This window comes from Chaetodon trifascialis, chromosome 5 (assembly GCF_039877785.1).
Source record: "Chaetodon trifascialis isolate fChaTrf1 chromosome 5, fChaTrf1.hap1, whole genome shotgun sequence".
In the NCBI taxonomy this organism is placed as follows: domain Eukaryota; kingdom Metazoa; phylum Chordata; class Actinopteri; order Chaetodontiformes; family Chaetodontidae; genus Chaetodon; species Chaetodon trifascialis.
The window spans coordinates 26290229-26306743 of NC_092060.1; the positions used below are offsets into that span (position 1 = coordinate 26290229).

Below are 16515 nucleotides of genomic sequence, written 5' to 3' on the forward strand. Positions count from 1 at the left end.
TTCAAAAGTAATGATATTATGTTTATTGAATTTGCATTTTAAGCATGTGAGTTTGCCCAGATTTCCTGTTTTAAAGAGCGTCAAGAAGACAGACGTAAGAATTGAAGGGTCAGGCACAGATTCAGTGTTTCACCGAGGATTTATTGTGTCCTATAAAGAACTGGTTTCCAACCTTTTTTCACCTTTTGTCACCTCTCAGCAGCTGCGTTTCCATTCAGATGTATTGGACATTTTGAGAAAATTGGCAAAAGAAAATGCGAATGAATGCTTGTTTCCATCCATTACCGCGATTATTAGCAGCTGGTTCATGGATATAAGCAGTAGGTGGCGCCAGTTCCCCAGCTGAAAAACATTTTATCATTGCAGAAGAAGAAGATGCAGTTTCTTCTTCTTCTCTCGAAGCCGAAACAGCTGATCAGTCATGTGAGTTAAAAGTTTGCTGCATCAGAACATATTCGATAAAGGTGTTTCCATCATTAAGTGCATTAACTCTTTTCGAAAAGGACAAAAAACATTTTAAGGGGCACAAACTGAGAACGTTTCTCCAAATTTCGCCATTTCTGTCAACCTTTTCTGATGTGATACTTCAAAATACACGTAAAAATATGATAGATTGCTTCATTTGGATACTATATGGAGGCCTGAAGAGATAAAACTATACAATATTTCACAGCATCAAGTCTGAAAACACTTTACAGACTTTACATTTTCTTTCCTCCCTTATCACAAAAACCATCTCATGGTTAATTTAGGCTCATCTTACGACCCCTTCTCGGGGTCCTGATTCCCTGATTCCCAGGTTGAACCAGTGCTGGGTAGTCACTGTACATCATGTCACACACTTAGCAAATTATATTTTCCCCTACTGTTATCCAAGGATGTCAAAGTAAAATGCACCCTTTCCTCACATTAAACTGACAATAATATGTCCCTGTGAAAGGCCTTTGCCAGCGTTTATCAGTCCTTCCAAAAGAGACTGACGGTTTCCTGGCTGAAGGGTTACAACCAGCCTTTCTCTCACTCTCACAAACACACTCACCCTCTTTTTTTTTTTCATTTGGAGTATTTAAGCCTTTCCATGTATTGGAGCTGCCGGCTTCCTACTATTCAGCCTGAAAATAGCCCTTGTTTTCAGGCTGAGAGCCAGGGTTTGTTGACTGAGCTGGGGAGGGATATTACTGTGTCAGGAGGGAACTATCAGAGGAGAACAAGGGATTAGTCTGCTACAGGGATGTTCACTTTACCTCGAGCTGCATGGCATCAAAACACTGCTGTCCTAACACAGGGAATGGCAACAGACATCACTATGCTCATGTAGGGTAATTTAGAGTAAGCAGCAGAGTGTACGATTGTTAGAATGACTAGTTTGAGACCAAGGATGGGTGAACAGCCCTCGTTTGAAAATTCGTTGTGCTAAAACATCTCTGCAAGGACTCCTGGTGTTGTCAGGTGATTTATATAAAAGCCTGCGAACCTGTTTAACACGTACTACTATGTAATAGATAGTGTAAGTGATACACAGCCTCCTTCAGAGTTTTTCCCTCGTTTTTTTTTCTTTTTACCTCCAAGTGGCTGTACAGTATGGCTGAAGACAGGATGAGCATGTTGATGAGAATTGACATCAGAAATGTAGGGGTGGTGGGATGCTGAAGGTCAGATGAGATCATTTGAGCATTGCAGTGAATGATTAACAGTCTCCTTTCTCTCAGGAACCACTGTCAAAGTGCCCTTGAGCAAGTCAGTCAACCCACGCCTACTTCCAGTCCTGTAATTTTTGACCTTACATCACACTCTTGATTGGAAAACACTGACAGCAACTACATCCACTGCTTGCATGGTTAGCTTTACTTCAGCTGTGTGGCTGCAGTTACCAAAACCTCTGTTGTGTCTAATGTGTTTCCAATATATTCTTCTTTGTTGGAAAAAGTACTTCAATAATTCTTTTAATATGTCCACAGTCTGCAGAAATTCCAAAGAAACTTCTGCAAATTCCCCAAAGTGACACGTTTGTAACTTACTGCTGCGTATGTCAGGGAAAACAGCAAATGTAAAATACCAAGATTTTGAAGTGCAGTTGTTGATTTTAAACTGTATTTGAACATTCATTGACATCATTCTGGAGAAGTTGTCTGAATCAGGTCAAAACCTTCCTGCCATAACAGATCAATGCAGACAAAATACTATAGGACACTAATTATCATAGAAATACATCTGGAAATCATTCGCTGTTCATGACAATTCAAAAATAGAAAATGGTGACTTTTTATCTCTCTACAGTACAAATGCAAGATATTTAAGTTTCTTGCTAACATGGACAAAGATTATATGTGTCTTTCTTCTTCATTGTCTTTTAGTTTGCTGAAAAAAATGAGTTGTTGGTATTTTTGGTCATAAACGGGATGAGAAAAGTCAGGAAGATGAAATCCGTTTCATCCAGTTAGAGGGAAAAGATGGGCAGGTTGCCTGGAGTTTGATCTCAGTGTTGACCTGTGATTGGTCCAGCAATAAGACAGCCGTATAACTGTCCAATCACTGTCCTCTGACCACATCAACAGAATTGGGTGGTTGCTGCTGTTAAAGAAGGGCCAGCTTGTAATGTTATCCAGATGTTATCTGGCTAAGCTAAGCCTAATGTATTTAAGATGACAGGCTGACCCCCAGTTCCTCTCACTGCGGATCACCAGAGATTTACAGTTTTCTCCAGACTGAATATCGTACTTAAGGTCTTTTAACTGGAGAATATTGTTGGAGTTCAGTGTGGGAACGAGCGGCTGCTCTGAGAGTCCTTTCTGTCGAAGGATGAAACAGTCAGAAAACCGTGTCCAATGTGTGTATTCACGCATGAGTGTGTCACACATTTGGAAACGTCTCAACAAAGGCTGCTCATGTTAAAATGCGTCATCCTGCCTGCCTTTTTCCATCCGTCTTCTTGTGCTTCTCCCTAAAGTGCTTGACAATAAACCTGTTTTTTAAAGGCACTTTATTAATAGTGTCTATAAAAAGTAGATTTACTGCACAATTAATCACTCAAAGTCAGTCTGTGGGTGATTAATTGAGCAACAAACTCAGCGTTTTTATGGATGCTGTTTTGCTTTACCTTGATACGAGGCTGCAGCAGTGGACAGGACACTGTTCTCTCGTCACATGTTGAATAAATCACCTTGAACTAAACGTGTGGTTTGTCCCGTTGCATCTGCAGTTGTGTGTCATTCTGGAGCCCATGCAGGAGCTCATGTCAAGGCACAAGACCTACAACCTCAGTCCCCGGGACTGTCTCAAGACATGCCTATTCCAAAAATGGCAGAGAATGGTAGCCCCACCAGGTAAGTACCTACCACTGAAACACACATCTGTACTGTCCACTGGAACATGGACGAATGTAAAAAGGCTGATTTTTTACCTGCTTCTCTGAACAAGCCCCAGAAGTAAATTTGATAAGGACTTATCCAAAATGGCATTAAATACAGTTTGAATGAATGACAGCGGAAAATCATCTACATTTTTTTTTTTAAGTTGTGGACTTGGTGTTAAGTGTTAATCGTTCCCTGTACTGAGGTTTAACTAACAAAAAACAGCTTTTAATTCTGTACCATCACTCACTTTGTAGGAACAGGAATATTTTTTTTCTCACGCTGTGTTTTTATTGCATCATTTATGTTTCCAAATTTGCTATTATATGTGTTAATCCCTTAAATATGTCTTACCTGTCAGGTATGCGAAATTAATCAGAATTCAGAGCTGCCTTGTGAATCTCAACCTCGCCAATCTTAACGGGCCTCTCAGCTTTCTATGATTGATGTTTTAAGGGCGGTTTCTGAAAAGTAGCAGCCTTAAATTGGCTGCGCGGCCTTAAGCTGGAGAGAAAAGAGTAAGCCGAGTTTTTTGGACACATCGGAGTGGCTGCAAATTACAGCAATGCTTAGCGAGGCGTGACGAGATGTCTTTAAAAACCAACACCAGTCAAAAAGCCTTTGACTCAGACCTGTGTAACTTTAATTAAGAGTGCCGGGTGTAATCAGACTAGTAGATCCAGCTCCCCGGCCAGCGGCTCCCCAGTGTCGACGACGTTCTTCAAAGAAAAGAAAAAACTGAGAGAGGAAAAAAAACATGGAAAGCATTTTATGAATATAAAGTCTGAAGGGGGAAAAGCTCTTGTATTGATGCTTAATTGTGCACACGGAAAGGGAACACAGCTTGATAGGAAGTCCTATATGAGTAATGCACTTTTAAATAACATAAAGCACGATGTGTAATTTACGGGGAACAGCTTAATGTGAAATGTAGTTTGATATAATATGCAGCTTTATCGTTTTATTTGATACAGTGTGTGTGGGAATGCTGCTTTTGGATCTATAAGTTTCTCATGGTAACTTTTTAAATATTAAATATAGTAAGTTTAATGCGCTCTTGAACTCAGCGTGTTTCACCATTCAAACAGAATGTTTTCAGGGTAATTTCATGTCATCTGGCCATATTTTGACATGAACTTTGCAGTTGAGCTGGAATTGTGGTTTTCCTTATTGGTGGTGTGTTATTCCCCTTTTCCTGCAATTCTTCTCCAGCTTGGAAACTGGTTGGGATTTAGCCAGGAAGGAAGCCACAGGCACATTTATGCTCTGATAAGTCCTTTTGGTGGAAATGGAAGTGATTTTAGTGCGTCATGGGTTCAGCATTGAAGGAAACCGGTCGGATAACAGAAATGATTGTCTCTGACAATAGGAGCGTTTTTTTACACACACGTCTGTCAAAGTCAGGAATCAAAAGAGAAAAGACGCCGATAAAAATTCCCCTTATTGTTTTGACTCTGATTTCCAGTTCCAGCTCTGTTTGTATCACGAGTCGCTGGTTGTTGTAACTGAATATGAAAGCATCTCCCTTGGCGTGATTAGCAAGAACCTCGAAAAATGTATTTCATTTTCAGGCATCTGTTTGAAGATCACAGCAGTGTTTTCTCGTCTCTCTTGAGATTAAAAGGAATGATGTTTTCTAACAAATGTTGGCAGAATTTACAAAATCATGTATTCATGAATTATGCACGACATAAATTATTTTGTAAATACTAGAAACACCTAGATCTCTACTTAACCTGTGTCAGTACTTTATATCTTTTTAATAATAATGATCTCACTTGTGATTTAATTGCACCTGCAGGAATTATGTATAGCTCATAATTGGAAAAACATCTCTCATCCAAGCATAAGTTTCCCAGTGGTGTTAAGCAGCATCTGTATGGCTCTGAATGTTCAATTATTTCTCTCACTTTTCTCTGTTGTCATCTCTGGTCTCATTCTGTCTTGAATTGTTTAAGAGACTATTTAATCACCTGAATAAAATAAAGCTGATTTTGGCTCCGGTTTCAGCTGGACACCCACAGAACTTCAAAACGGAAATATTTCCCTCAAATCACAAAAAAGGTATCTTCTCTCTTGCACTGTTAATTGTCTGAATTCTCATAAGGAAGCAGCATTGTAGTGTTTCATCATTCATGGATGCTCAGCTGCATGCTCAAAAACAGTAGTAACACCTGTCATAACAAATACAGGTCACGTGCCAGATTAATGCACATAACTTAAAACATAACGATTAGAACAATGACACACTCACATTCTGCACATCAGGTCTACAGTAATGCAACAAATGTGCAAGAATACATACAGTATAACAGCATATTTAGTAAGAACGTGAATGTGTTTTCTGCCTCAGCAGAGCAGTTTTAATCTGGCTCATGCTATTGAGGAACATTGCAGTCTGTGCAGCGCCGAAATCATTAACAAATTTACATTACGTTGAGCATCACGGTCCATTGTTGAGCATTTATGCAAATGAAGCAGGGGGCTCTTTCTTACTAGTGCATGTCCTGGGAGATGTTAGCGCTCTTGCGGTTTCACCTCTGAAGAAAACAAAGCATGGATCATTGTAGACTAGTTGCTCTTGTCTCTGTAACATGTCTTTATATGTGTGTGTGTGTGTGTGTGTGTGTGTGTGTGTGTGTGTGTGTGTGTGCGTGCGTGTGCTGTCTTTGCATGCATGCATGCATCCAGGAATTTTGTGCAGTTTTGCCTGCATGAATTTGTGCCTCCACATGCTGTACGATGCCTCAACAGTATGACGCTCACACTCTCCACACAGCACACACCCTACACCTTGTCTCCGTCTGTATGCATTATGTTCTTGGCATTGCCTCTGTTTGTCTTTGCTGGTCGTGCCAAAGCTGAGCCCGCCCGACAGACAACCACGAAGAGGAGGAAACGGAAGAACTCAGCCAGCAGCGCCAACAGCAGCGTGGGCACCACCGCAGGCAAGAAACGCAGCCCCACCACCAACTTCAGCCTCTCCAGTCAGGTACCTGTAAGCATCAGCTCCACTCGGTTTGCCTACTCTTTTATTTTTTTCTGTGACTCCACGTGCATGCTCGCAGGGTTACACACAGGCACCAGATATTCCTGATGGTATTGCAGCTATTAGGTTTAATTTATTTGCACAAAAGAGAAAAAACACCAGGAAGAGACGATAGAAAAGAAACTCAAACCTCAGCAACGAGACAAGGAAACCTCAAGAGATTTGTGTGCAAACATCTCACCCCAAAAGACATCAAATATCATAAAGAGGGACACAAATGATATTAAAATGATCAAAGCACAAAATAATACAAGAACGAAGAAAGTTTTAAACAACAACTAAAGGTTACAAAGTGTTCCTTTGCTGCAGGTAGTATCATATTGCTAACTGGAAATATGTAGCTACTTCCTTACTTCTCTAAGGAAGTTTCTCTCTGAGTATGCTCCACATACTTAAGAATATGTTTGTTTAAAAAAGACCCAGCTGACCCCGTTGCTCAACCAAGTGGCCGTAGCCCAGAGGTTTGAAAAAAATGGTTTGAATCTCAGGACCAAATGAGAAAATGTGGGTGGGGAAAGTGACTCTCGGCCCTCTCTCAGCCACCACTGTTGAAAATGCCCTTGACCGAGGCGCTGAACTCACAGCTGCCCGGAGGATTGGTAGCAGAGTTTGCTTCTGCGTGTCTCCAACCGTCTGAATGTAAAGCCGCCGCTAAAGAGTGCTGGATGAATACTGGCTGTGATGACTGAAGGAGCTTCATGTGCAGTTCAACTGCAGCCACTTCCTGTGCCATGTGGTCGTTTAGCACCTGGTGAATGTTTTTTGTGGAGGTCAAAGTGAAACATCTGTAAACTCAGCTGCTCCAGTAATACTGTTTCCTGTCAGTCTGTAAGAACTGGAGCTCAGCCACTAGGATTCCTGAGGCTGATGCTAATATTAAAGAATAAAACCAAATAACTATGTAACAGGTCCGATGTTTTGTTTTTGAACTGCAAATGTAGGATGATGATAGTACATTTTGAACAGTTAATCAGCATAAACAACACCTGTAAATAGAAACACAAATGCAAAACAATAACCCAATATTATGATGCCAATATTTCATTATGCATGTTGTAACTGGATAAAAAAGGTCAAACATATGATTAGACTGTTCTGTGTTTTTAAGAGAGACAATTTAGGTTTTATTTTGTGCACCTCATCTGTAAAATTTCAGCAATTTTGTGAGAAAGAAAATACGTTTCATCCATTGTTTCCCACAGACTTAAATGTCATTTTGATAGACACTTGTTAAAACGTAGACATAAAATGTGGGACAGTAAAACCAGAATAATGAAATTCGTTTCTCATTAGATCTCATTAGCTTTTACTTCTGAATCACATTGCTGCCTTTAAATTAGAAAATGTGCCACAAATTACTTTAGTGAACAGTTTAACTGCCTTATTTACATCAGCAGTGGACTGTGTGACCAACCGGTGTCCAAGAAACAAAATAAGAAACCAACAATAAATAATAACAGCAGATCTATACTGATCTAAAGCCATCATTCAGAAAAAGTAACCTGGACAAGTTTCGAAATATCTTCCCCTGTGACTCATATGCAAACTGTGTTTGAGGGTATGAGCATCTGATTTTGCTGCATGTCTCCATGAGAGCCCTCTTGACACAGTTAGAGGTTAAATGGCCTCTTAAACAGCTGAGTATTACACCACATGCCTGGTTCTCCCCTGGAGGATTCGATGCTGCTGTCAGTTTGTTATCTGCTGCAGAGCCTCTAGTTTTCCACCTCTTCCATACACTGCTCATTACACACACACACACACACACACACACACACACACACACACACACACACACACACACACACACACACACACACACACACACACACTGCATTGCATTTACACTACTGCATCCAGTTTACTGTTCTGCAGCCAGGCTGCTGTGTGTGAATACAGGTCATCCCAGTGCAGCTCAAAGTGTGCTGATGCCACACGTGACTGGATGTTGTTTGGCGTAGAAGGTAGCAGGTTGGTATTAATGTGTGTGTTCATCTTGTACATGGGGCTAATTCTGTTTAATGGGAAATTTAAGGGTGCCGGTGTTTTTCTGTTCTCACATGTGCAATATATCCATCCAGAAATGACGTTTATATGCTACTGATTTGTTTTCCCTGTTACATTTTTAAAAGAATCCATAATTCCCTCCTTCATTATGTCCGCCTGCAACTGTAATGCAGGAAGAGTACAAGGTGCAGGACTTTAACACCAGACAGTTGATTCAATATTTAACCACAATCTATTTAACGAAGTGCTTCAAGTGCCTGAACCTAACCATGAAAAAAGTTTTATATGCTTTAGTTGCTATAGATGTTGAAAGAGTATATATTGTCGGGAAAGTCAATAAAATACATTAATTGGCAACGTTTCCATATTATGTTGATTGAAATCTCAGCAGCTTTACGTTTCTTTCTTTCAAAACAAGTAGCACATAACCATGCTTTCGAGGAGACAGGGTTGGATATCAGGACATGGAGAAGCTCCACAAGTCCAATTTGGGTGAATATTTTTAATGCTGGATGGACTCCAATTTCCAGCTAGGTTGGGGTTGTTCGTCTGCTTGGCTCTAAGGCTGGAAAACTTCATTTTCCTGGCGTTTTTACAGTCTTTCCAAATCAGGACCACTCTTTGTCTCACCCACACACACATACTGTACTATCCCTCTATTTCTGTCCTGTGGTTGGCTGTCTCGTCATCGTTTGAGATGTGTTGTGCTCCCTCTCTTTCTTTTCCCTCGTTCTCCCCGTCTCGCACATATATAATGTACATCACGCTCACGTATACACACAGCCTGCACAATTGTTTTCTCTCTAGAAGGCAGTTTGGCTGTGTGCCAGCTCTCATTATCACCGATATCTGTATACACTGTCCACCCCCAGCCCCTTCCTCTGTCACACTCTTCACCATCAATGCCCCCCCTTCCCACCATCCCTTTCCCACCCCCCCACCCACACACCCACCCACACACACACACACACACACACACACACACACACACACTGCCCATACCTCTCGTGCATTCACGTGCCTCTTAAAGACTGGCAGCGCGGCTGGTAACATGCTGGTTACATATGTTGCGCGCCTGCTGTCTTTGTCTGAGAAGTTGTTCGTTTGTGGCTGAGCACAAGCCTACGTGAGCCCAATGACAATAAGGAGTGGACCCTCGCAAGGGGAAGGGGGGGGTTACCAGCGGCTGGATGAGAGGAGGTGCAGGGGGAGCAAGGTGGGGAAAGTGGGTGTGTTGGGGGGGGGGCACTCATAGGATGTACAACACTGACCTCTAGTGGCCTGATTTCAGTGTTGAACTTGTGTTTTCTTTAGCAGGCAGGCCTCCAGCAGCAAGGTTTTTGCATTTGGTGTAAATCAGCGTCAGTCTGCATATTTGACGCAAGTGCAAGACGTATTGTGGACTAAACCCATAATTAACTGTCCATCCGCTGTATGTTAGAGTCGACTACCACTCAAACAACGCCTGTGCTCGTGTGGCACTGCCAAAAAGACATCCTGGTGACTCACACAAACATTATGACTCAAATCGTAGTTCATAGTCTTATTCACGCTGTGTTCTGAAAACGCAGCTCAAGTGGCGACAACATGTTCTGAACCCCTGAAGGATTAGGCTGGTCATACTGTTTTTCTTATTGTCAGCAAATCCCATTAAAAGACCAGAACCAGCAATGACTTGATCCTACAAACAAGCATTGTCTGTGCATCCAAAGCATATTCCTCTGAGCCAGAAAAGGAACTATTAAAAGCACAAGAATGAGCCACACCGTTATGCCCGACGACATGTTCCTGCATTAATATGAACACGGATGCTGCAGTTTGAGTTGATTCCACATGCGCTGTCCTCACTCCTCATTAGATAAAAACCACAATGAGCAGCTGATTCAAGAAATTTCTGAGCCTTTTTATGAAAAGTTATAGAATTGAGAGCACATTGCTGGTACAGGATTTGTTGACAACAACAACAAATCATGGCCAGTCTTCTCCTTTAAAGGTGTGTTGTGTTCTGATGTTAGCATGTGGTCAAAAAACTAATGAATAATTAGCATAAAAGAGAGTAAACTATAGATTCCCTGCCTTTTTCTAAGTCAGCCGGTAAACTGGGAGCGTAAACTTGGCGTGTGCGTCACGCCAGCCGGCTTAACTTGTTTTCGCTGCTGCTTTAATGGACAGTTTTACTCTCCGGACCCTCGTCATCACAGTCCTGCCACATCTTCCTTAAATTCCCACTTGTTGTCTTGGAGGCCTGAGGAGCAAAATGTCCTCCAAGCGACTTGCTGCTAATCTAAAAATATGCAAATGGAACTGCTCAGTGAATGAAGGGACCGGGGAGGCGTTCATCGCCACGTCGACCCTTTCAAAGCCTCGCCGCTTAGCTACCGCGAAAGCTAACTCTTAACGAGATGAGTAGACGAGTAGACAGTATTAATTAGCTCACAATTAGCGCTCCCCTGTCTCAGACTAGCCACCAGCTGTTATCAGCTGAGGGTTTTGGGTTTTTTTTTTTTCTTTTTTTGGGCCCAAAATTGGCCAGAGGTAGGTTGACAGGCCTCCTCACAGGAACAGATGGTGAATGCAAGGCTTGTTGGCAATCAGCACGTTTTTAGCTAATGACTTAATTAGCTATGCAAATTGACAAATCAGTGTGGATATTGTCATTTAGTTGAAAAGCTCACCTAAATTAATTAGCCTGATTAAGGCATAGTGGGGTGTAGAAGTGGTCGCTAGGGGGGTTTTGGGGATGGCTTGGATAAATAAAGTGCCTTTACCCATTCATGCTCTCATCCAAGTGTGTGTGTTTTGATTTTTGGGTGGGTGGGGGGTTTGAAGTGGGCTAAGTTTTGTTTGGATGCTTTCATGAATGTTTGCTGGTTGTGATCATGTGTGTTTGTTCTGTGCATGTTTGTGTATCTCTGTGGGATGTTTGTGTAATATTGTAGGTGAGGGTGTGCGCTCCTGCGTCAGTGTTTAGGATTGAGTGGCTTGTGCGCAGTAAACAGGGTTAATCTGAGTTTACAATCAAGTGTTTGTGTGCAGGTGTGTGTTTTTGTGCTACGGTGTGATCGTACAGTAAGATAATCTGGGTTTGTGTGCCAGCGCGTGTGCGTGTTGCAGACGAGATGGCTGAGAAGAGCGAGATCTCCCAAGCCAGGCAGCGTTGACACACATGGCCAGTGAAGCGTGTGCTCCATTTAACTGTACAGCTTCTTCCCAGGTTACGGTGGGTGGCGCTGGGGCTCGCCAGCTGGGAGATGCTTAGCCAGTCAAAAGGAAGATGAGATTTACAGACTCGGCACACACAAAGGAGTGCAGCCATGATTCAGAGCTCATTGATCAGCCTTTGAGTTCACAAATTACACTCCAGTGATTATTTGTCAACAGAACCTGATTCACTTTGTTCATGAAGTGCAGAGGAATTCGCCCTGAAACGGGGAACAGAAGGAGCGCACGCCGGTGCTTCCCCTCCTGAACAATCATCAGGATCCCTTCACATCACAACAGTCACAGACAGCAGTGGATAACAGATAAATCTCTCTCTTTCCCTGCTTTGACCCGCTGCGAGAGGGCCATCTCTGTGAAATATGTCTTACATGATGAGTATTGATTGGGGCGGGTACAGAGCGCGGGGGGAATCCACTTTCTGTAGGGGAAGGTTTCATTTGCACAGAGTGCTTGGAGAGGGGTCGACCGTGTGGATGGGTTCACTGGATACACCAACGCCTGCGCTAAACAGACACACACACCGAAACAAACACACACAAACTCCTGCTGTTACTCCGTCGCAAGCAGGGGGTCTGTGTTGAAGCGGGAGAACACACACCTCCCATCGTAGGGGGTTTGGGGCCCCTCTCTCAGCTGGGACACACACACAAACACATCCACAACTGTAAACACTTCAGCTGCTGCACAAAGGCTTGTAAATGTTTGTCTTCATGACCCTGTGGTATTTTTAAACCTCCATTTCAATAAGTGGTTGATTAAATTGTAGATTACATGAAAACGGACAACATGCATATTCATTTATTTGAAGTAATGCAAATGTTATAAGGTCTTTCTGGCCGCATGTGCGTTCACTTGATATTCAGCTGGTGCGCTGGTCTCAGAATTAGATGAAACAGATATGCATTAATTTCTTCTCTGGTGATTTCTCACTCACTTTAGCATGTTAATTTTGAATCACCCCGAGGCTAAATATGGACAGCCCTGCACAAAACTGAAAACACATTTCGGCTGCCTGTGTAAGAATTAATTACACAGTATTTGTGTACCAGTTTTAAAACTGAGTTAGAGGCTGTTTTAAAAAATATAAAACTGGGAAGAAAAAGTAGAAGCAAAGAAAGAAGAAAACAAGGGTTAACGTATGTTTTTGTGACTAAAGATGATTTATTTTGTGTATTTTTGTGTCTCTATTTCCTTTATGTAGCTTTAATATCAAAAGACAAAACTAAATGCATTTTAAAGGATGACTGAGGATCTTTAGGGCTAAAAGTTAGAGGTGTTTGAGTGGACAGTGTTAACAGCACACACACACACACACACACACACACACACACACACACACACACACACACACACACACACACACACACAAACACACACAAAAATGACAGGCTGCTTATTCAAACCCATTTAAAACCCCATTGGAAAAACTACAAATTTATGATATCCGAGCAAAAACAAGGTTGCTTTGCTCCAATCCAGAAAAACAAACCTTTGTTGTGTCTTAATGCCAGAATTCAGACAAGTGAATAAAAAGTGTTTTTAAACAACACAACGTCAAGCATAACAAAAAAAAAAAGTGTGCACCCACACTAATTTCCCTTCTTTTCAGTTTGTACATTTCTGTCTCTGCCCTCTCCAGGACGTGATGGTGGTGGGCGAGCCGACCCTGATGGGCGGCGAGTTCGGCGACGAGGACGAGCGTCTGATCACCCGCCTGGAGAACACGCAGTACGACGCCACCAACGGCCTGGACGATGAGGACGACTTCAACAGTTCTCCGGCTCTGGGCAACAACGCCCCCTGGAGCACCAAACCCCCCGCCGCTCAGGACAGCAAGCCTGAGAGCACGGCGCCCCAGCCCTCACAGTAAAACAAAAGAAGAAGAAGAGAACAGCAGATCCTCGGCTCCATGTGGACTGGACTTTTTAACCTCTCCCCTCCCCCTGATGGCAGTGCTTCTACGCCTCATAACATTGTACTGAATCAGAACCCCCCGTCTGCAAACCCACCACTGGCGTGTCCAGCCAAAATATGTCCGTCTGGATATTTTCTTCTTCTCTGAACCACTGTAACATCTCGGAGAACACTGAGAACCGGCAGCATTGCACAGCAATATCCACGTCAAAGACAACACATGCATACGAGTCGTATGCAGCGATGATGTAAAAATAACAAGGTGGCCGGATTTTTTTTTTTTTTTTCAGGAGCGCAGAGGAAAATTGCGGATCAAATTCTCCTCTTCGGACCCGCAGACACAAACCTCTCGTCTGGTGGAATACGACAGCTGTGATTGGTTGACCCGCAGGTCGCAAGTCATCATGCCGGCAGACAGTGGGGAGAAAAGAAGAAGAATAAAAATAACAAACAAAATGTGTCAAAAAAATGGCAAGCTGGCGGAGGAGAAGGCAAGTTGTTTTTTAACGGCCAGCAGAGGCGACAGAAGCGTCGAGCCACAATGGAGACAGATGAAACATTGTTTGAGGCGATTGCATTTTTATTGGAAATTCAGTTGGCTGTTGGTTTGTTTCTGCTGTTGCCGTTTATTTCCATTTCCAATTAAGAGGAAATAAAAGTTCTCTTCTGCTATGGACTCCGTTCAAACGAGGGAAAATCGTGTCCTAGGATTGTTTTTCCACTTTACTGCGGTCGTCACAGATTGTGATTTCATGCAAACCAGTTTGATTGTGTTCGTAGTCTATTGGTATTTTGCTTCTCTCAGAAATCCTTTGCAATCACGTTGTAATTTTGCCGATCAGTATGTGAACTTTGCCGACATGCATTGATGCATTAATGTTGATTTTTTAAATTTTTTTTCCCTCCTGGAAAATTGGACTTCTCTCCCTTTAACGACCTACTCCCAAACTGATACTAAAGCCTTCTCCTGCATGATTTTATAGGATTTTTATTTTGTTTGATATATGTACTTTTTAAAACACTCCAGTCTGATTTTACTTTTGGGTTCATCAGTTTGGGAACACTGTTACAAGGTTTGTAGCTCTGTAAATAGAGGTGGAATCTATTTTGTCCACTGTAAATCAGCCACTGAAACCAGTTTGGATATGGCAGCTGTTTTGTTTTGTACAGGAGGTTCAGATTTCTGTAGGGTGGTTTGGATGGACACTGGTTTGCCTCTAACGTTACCCGTCCTCTTTAGCTAGTGCAGAACCAAAGCCACAAAGTTAACAAACAGTCACGTACAAAGAAAATGATCTTACATTTTAACAGCAGATAAAATCCCATCCACCCAACAGAAATGGTTTGAGGTCCTTGTATTTGTGTTCACAATTGTTCTTTAATCTTTAAATGAATTGATATTATATCCCTGATCTCTTTTGTTGGACTTTTGTTTGAAATGGGCAAGAAGACAGCGACAGATGTCTTTATACAATTGGATCTTATGGGTATTTATTTGTGCATTTGTAAGGAAGCTAACACATTTCTAAATATGTTTGAGCCTAGTATTATTAGACACCATTTGTACATTATATAGCAGAGGTGTTCAGTGTCATATCTGATGTCTGGTATGTATGCTTTACCATTATGTGTGCCAATAAACCGTGCTTACAGAGGAGTTGAGTTTGCTTTGTTCCACGCACACATTGTGTGCAGGCGGCATCTGTTTCTTTAACTCCGATAAGTTTGATAAGTCTTTGAAAAGTTTAGCTGGCAAAAACAGCCTTACCACCACCTTCCTCGACAGATTGGAAAATATAATTCTGTCTCGTCCAAGATGGGTGAAAGTCCTTAAAGTGAAAAATGGAAATTCGAAGACGCGCAGTCCCATAACGACTGGACGTCGTCGTATTGAGGAAGAAAGTGTGTTAGAACCGAAAGCTCCTGGATGGCTGCTAACTGGATGTCGCAGTGTTGCATTTTAGGACAAGGAACAGGGTGCAGTTTCATTCCCACCTCCACCTTAAAAAACAAAAATCTAATTTACACTTCAGGAAACCACAATTCTGGACTGAAATTGTAGTTTTGTGCTCTATTTTTCTTGTTCCTGCTGACAGCTGTGAGAGAAAATGATGGAAATTACATCCAAATATTCCCTGTATCTGTGATCAGGTTTAATAGCAGAAAATGATGCTGTGATCTAACCTAAACATCCTGTTTTGGTGTCAAAAGTGCAAAATGTTGTTTCCAGAGCTGCTGTTTAATGATCACATTGGGAGGATTCTCCTGCAGAGCAACCGGAGAACAGATAGAGGTCGACAGACCAGAGTGCAATGCAGCCACAAGACAGGTAGAGTCTTAAATATCATCATGAACACACTCCAGTATTCAAACATTAATTCAGCTGCTCCCTGCGCAGTGGAAGGCATCATAAAGAATTCTGGGAAAAATCACTACATGAAGAATATACAGTGATTAGTCGATTGACAGAAAATTAATTGACATAACTCTTTTAAAATTATATTTAACCCAAAGATGCTAAACATTTCATGCTGCCCGCTTCTCAACGGCTGCTTTTATTTTTAATTATTTTAATGTATTTTTAATGATTTTGAGGTTTGGACACAACAAGTCTGTGAGTAGAGAAAATCGTCATCAGTTGCAGTCCTATAGAAATTAAACATAAATATATAAATAGGAATAATAAAAATTTGCTCCACCTCAGCCAACAGGGAAGTCTTGCTTTTACATTAATGTATGAGTCATAATATTGTAATGATATATAACACTCACAGGGGCAACTTTTCTGCACTGAGACTTTTACTTTTCACAGTTTGGTACATTTTCCTGATTATACTGACATCCTTTAACTTATGTAACATTTTTATTTATAAGAGTATTTTTAGTGATTTTTAAAAAAGTAAGTAAAGGGAAATCTGGAACATGGACCGTGAACTACACATTTTCCCAGATAACTGTACAAACAGGCCTCAG

General features: G+C 41.8%; 1 protein-coding gene across 6 annotated transcripts in view; it reads left to right on the forward strand.

Moving 5' to 3' along the window:
- ldb2a (LIM domain binding 2a) overlaps positions 1 to 15199 on the forward strand; it is an 88153-nt gene extending 72954 nt beyond the window's left edge. Inside the window, exons 6-9 of one of the 6 annotated variants that reach the window (XM_070962824.1) lie at positions 3200 to 3323; positions 5361 to 5414; positions 6212 to 6348; positions 13268 to 15199. In XM_070962824.1, coding sequence (XP_070818925.1) covers positions 3200 to 3323; positions 5361 to 5414; positions 6212 to 6348; positions 13268 to 13498 — 546 coding nt within the window. In that variant the 3' untranslated portion in view covers positions 13499 to 15199. Of the gene's footprint in view, positions 1 to 3199; positions 3324 to 5360; positions 5415 to 6198; positions 6349 to 13267 lie in introns of all 6 variants that reach the window. The other 5 variants (XM_070962825.1, XM_070962822.1, XM_070962823.1 and 2 more) reach the window with 5 other exon arrangements.
- The last annotated feature ends 1316 nt before the right edge of the window (positions 15200 to 16515 follow it).